Source organism: Pygoscelis adeliae, unplaced genomic scaffold (genome assembly GCF_000699105.1).
Source record: "Pygoscelis adeliae isolate BGI_AS28 unplaced genomic scaffold, ASM69910v1 Scaffold145, whole genome shotgun sequence".
Lineage (NCBI taxonomy): Eukaryota > Metazoa > Chordata > Aves > Sphenisciformes > Spheniscidae > Pygoscelis > Pygoscelis adeliae.
In genome coordinates, this window is record NW_008824866.1 from 4,400,969 (window position 1) to 4,404,195 (window position 3,227).

Here is a 3,227-nt window from a genome sequence, read left to right on the forward strand (position 1 = left end):
AAGAAAATTCCTGAACTGAAGAGGGGAAACAATCTTTATTTCAACTGAATAAAGATACAATGGCTATTTAGGAATTTCATGGGAAAGGAAAATGAAGAAATCTTAGTAATTAAGAAACAGAGCTAGAGTTGGAAGAGACTTCATTGTACCAGAGGCCTAAATTAATAAAATCAAATCTATTGTCAAATGCAAAGATCAGAGGTAGCACGAGAATAAAATAGTCTCCAGCTTTTCAGTGTATTCAGTTCAGTTCGGTTACTGCTGATAGGAGGTGGCTCATCTGTCCTGTGATGTCTTACAATACCACAGTGATTCACAGGACTGCACTATTACAGTCTTCTCCCTTGTTTCTAGGAACAAGCACACCCTCTCACCAATGAAGGAAAAGACGAGTTCCTCCCTTCCCGATCTTCTCCCCTCGCAGGGTGCTGCGGCAGCTCTCTGCCATGGGCAGGGCAGGGAGAGCTGGGGGTGAGGAGCGATATGAAGGACGCGTCCAGCAATTTCTGCTGTGCTGTCCTGTCGTAGGACACTTAGCAATGCTAGCCTTTAACAAGCATGAGTCAAGAGACACTGAGGCTGACTTTAAACTAGTTAGCACTAAACTGATGTTAATTCAGCTGCTATTTGCTATTCAGCCTGAGCAACACAGAACTTGGCGTGTGTTGGCTTGCCACACTATGGATAGAAGAAGAATTAAACCCCCATTGCTTAACAAGCCATAAAATTCCTCTGATCTTCCTATGGCAGACAATTTTGTCCAGAATAAACAACACTTCATATGTAAGTCTTAAGGAGTCTGATCTTCCTGCACAGATTTTGAAACTCATATACGGTTCATTTTTAAGAACCTAAGTAAATGAAAATTATTCTTACCTTTACCAATTTTGTAAAGGCCAACAGATATCACCAAGATAAGAGCCATAACTTTTGCATATGTGAAAACATCTTGTACACGGGTTCCCCACTTGACATTAACACAATTAATAAATGTTAAGGAACCTGCAGAGAAAAAGAACGTGTATGAGAGGAGCACTGTATGTTTTATTTAAAGCATATTTCAAATCCATCCTTCCAGATACCACCCTTCTTTCAAGCAATAAAATAGAATCAAATTTCACCATTTCAGGACCACCTAGATTTATCAAAATGAATGAAATACCTAGTTTAAAATTTACACAATGATTTTCTGAAGGATACTGTTTTCATGACAGTAGGTAACACAAAACACATCAGCTTTTGAATTTTAGGACTAACTCCTGCTCCTTTTAAATAATCTTTAAATTTTATTAAAGTCAACAGAATTGCTCACATGCAGAAGGTGAGATTTCTTCATATCTTTTATTTGAATTGGAGTTTTTCCTGAAGTTCTCCATGCTGATTCAAACTCTAGTCTACGTATAGAGTAAGGACAGCTTCTGCACCAAAAGGTTTGGATGCTGTGGACAAGATACTGAATTGAGCCAGCCCAGCATGCTGTTATTCCATGCCCATGGCTTAGAAGCTGTGTCATTCACGCTTTGACCCTGAGTCTGAAGATTACAGAAGTAGTCACTTACAGAGTTTTCTCAAGCCTCAATTTTGACAGAATCTCATAGAAATAACAAAGTAATTGGTTGCAGAGAGTGGGTGGGATCAACTTGTTCTCCTTTCCTCCTTCTGCCATATTCTTTGCATTCAGTTTTGTCACAGAAGTTAAGCCCTGATGAGCAGATAAAGCACTGTGACAAGTGCTGCTGCTTGGCCGGCAGCAGGTCCAGCCAGGGGCCAAGCTGTGTGCCCACCTCCTCTCACTCTAGCACACATACACGGCATCATGGGCAACTTGTCTCTCTTGCAACTCCGTAATTCAAAACAGAGATAGATGAGGAAAGGTAGGGGTATGCATTGGTACCATACTGGGTCTCCAGCCCAGCTGCTGGAGAAGAGAGCAGGACAAATGCAGCATGGGTGGTCCAGAGTGCTCTCAGTCATGGATCAGAATGGGCTATTCCTTCTCTAGCAGTCTTGTTGGTCTTTGCTTCTGTTTCTTTGACCTGCCTATAATCTATACTTCAATTTTGAAAGGAAGAAAAAGGGTTTTGTAATGCTTAAAATGAAAAACATTTAGAAACCTTTCTATATAGTAAGGAAATTAGCATCCAACCACAGATGCTCAAAGAACTTCTTGCCTTCATTTTCACGAGTGACTCTGCATATTTGACAGAGCGTCCTGTCAGTTGTCAAGGCAATAATAGACCTATTTACAGAAGCGGGACCTGATTTGCCCCATTATTTCCTATTAATATACCAATATTGTGCAATGGGGACAGAATTTTGTTTTTATTCTGGTATTAAAAAAACCCAATAGGTTATATAATGATTGTTTATGCCTAGTGTCAGGTTTGAGTATAATTTTAAACATGTCTGTAAATAATGACTTCTGTAAACCTTGCTCTAGTAAAGGAAGGAGGGGCGGTGGGGTTGCCCTTTACATCAAGAAATGGATAGCTTGAAGAGCTGCCTCTGAAGAATAGCCAAGAGCAGGTTGAAAGCTTATGGGTAAGAATTAGAGACCAAGGCAACAAAGGGAACTTTGTGGTTGGTGTCTACTACAGGCTGACCGATCAAGGGGAGCCTATTGACAAAGCCTTCTTACTCCAGCCACAGGAGGCATCGCGTGTGCAGGCTCTCGTCCTCCTGGGGGACTTCAACCACCCCGACATCTCCTGGAAAAGTAGCACAGTGAGCTGTAGGCAATCCAGGAGACTCCTGGAGTGCATCGAGGATAACTTCTTAGGCCAGGTAATAGACAGGCCTACCAGAGGGGATGCAGTACTGGTCACCAACACAAGTGAGCTCATCTGTGATGTCAAGATTGGAGGCAGCCTGGACTGCAGTGATCATGCATTGATGGAGTTCGCAGTCCTGAGGGATATGGGTCAGGCAAAGAGTAAAGTCAGGACCCTGAATTTTAGTAAAGCAAAATTCCAGCTTTTCAAGGAATTAGTGAATAGGACCCCCTGGGAAACTGCCCTCAGGGACAAGGGAGCAGAACAGAGCTGGCAGATCTTTAAGGACACCTTCCATAGAGCGCAAGAGCTCTCAATCTCCAGGTGTAAGAAATCAGGAAAAGAAGGCGAGAGACCGGCATGGCTGAGTCGAGACCTGCTGGTCAAACTAAAGGGCAAGAAGGAAATGCACAGGCAGTGGAAGCAGGGACAGGTATCCTGGGAAGAGTATAGGGA

General features: G+C 42.5%; 1 protein-coding gene across 1 annotated transcript in view; it reads right to left on the reverse strand.

Annotated features, from left to right (window-relative positions):
- The window catches only part of LOC103917313 (Y+L amino acid transporter 2-like), a 24,617-nt gene that overhangs the window by 9,943 nt on the left and 11,447 nt on the right, over positions 1-3,227 (reverse strand). The window contains 1 exon segment of the mRNA XM_009324435.1: positions 877-1,002. Within this exon segment, the coding sequence (XP_009322710.1) occupies positions 877-1,002 (126 nt within the window).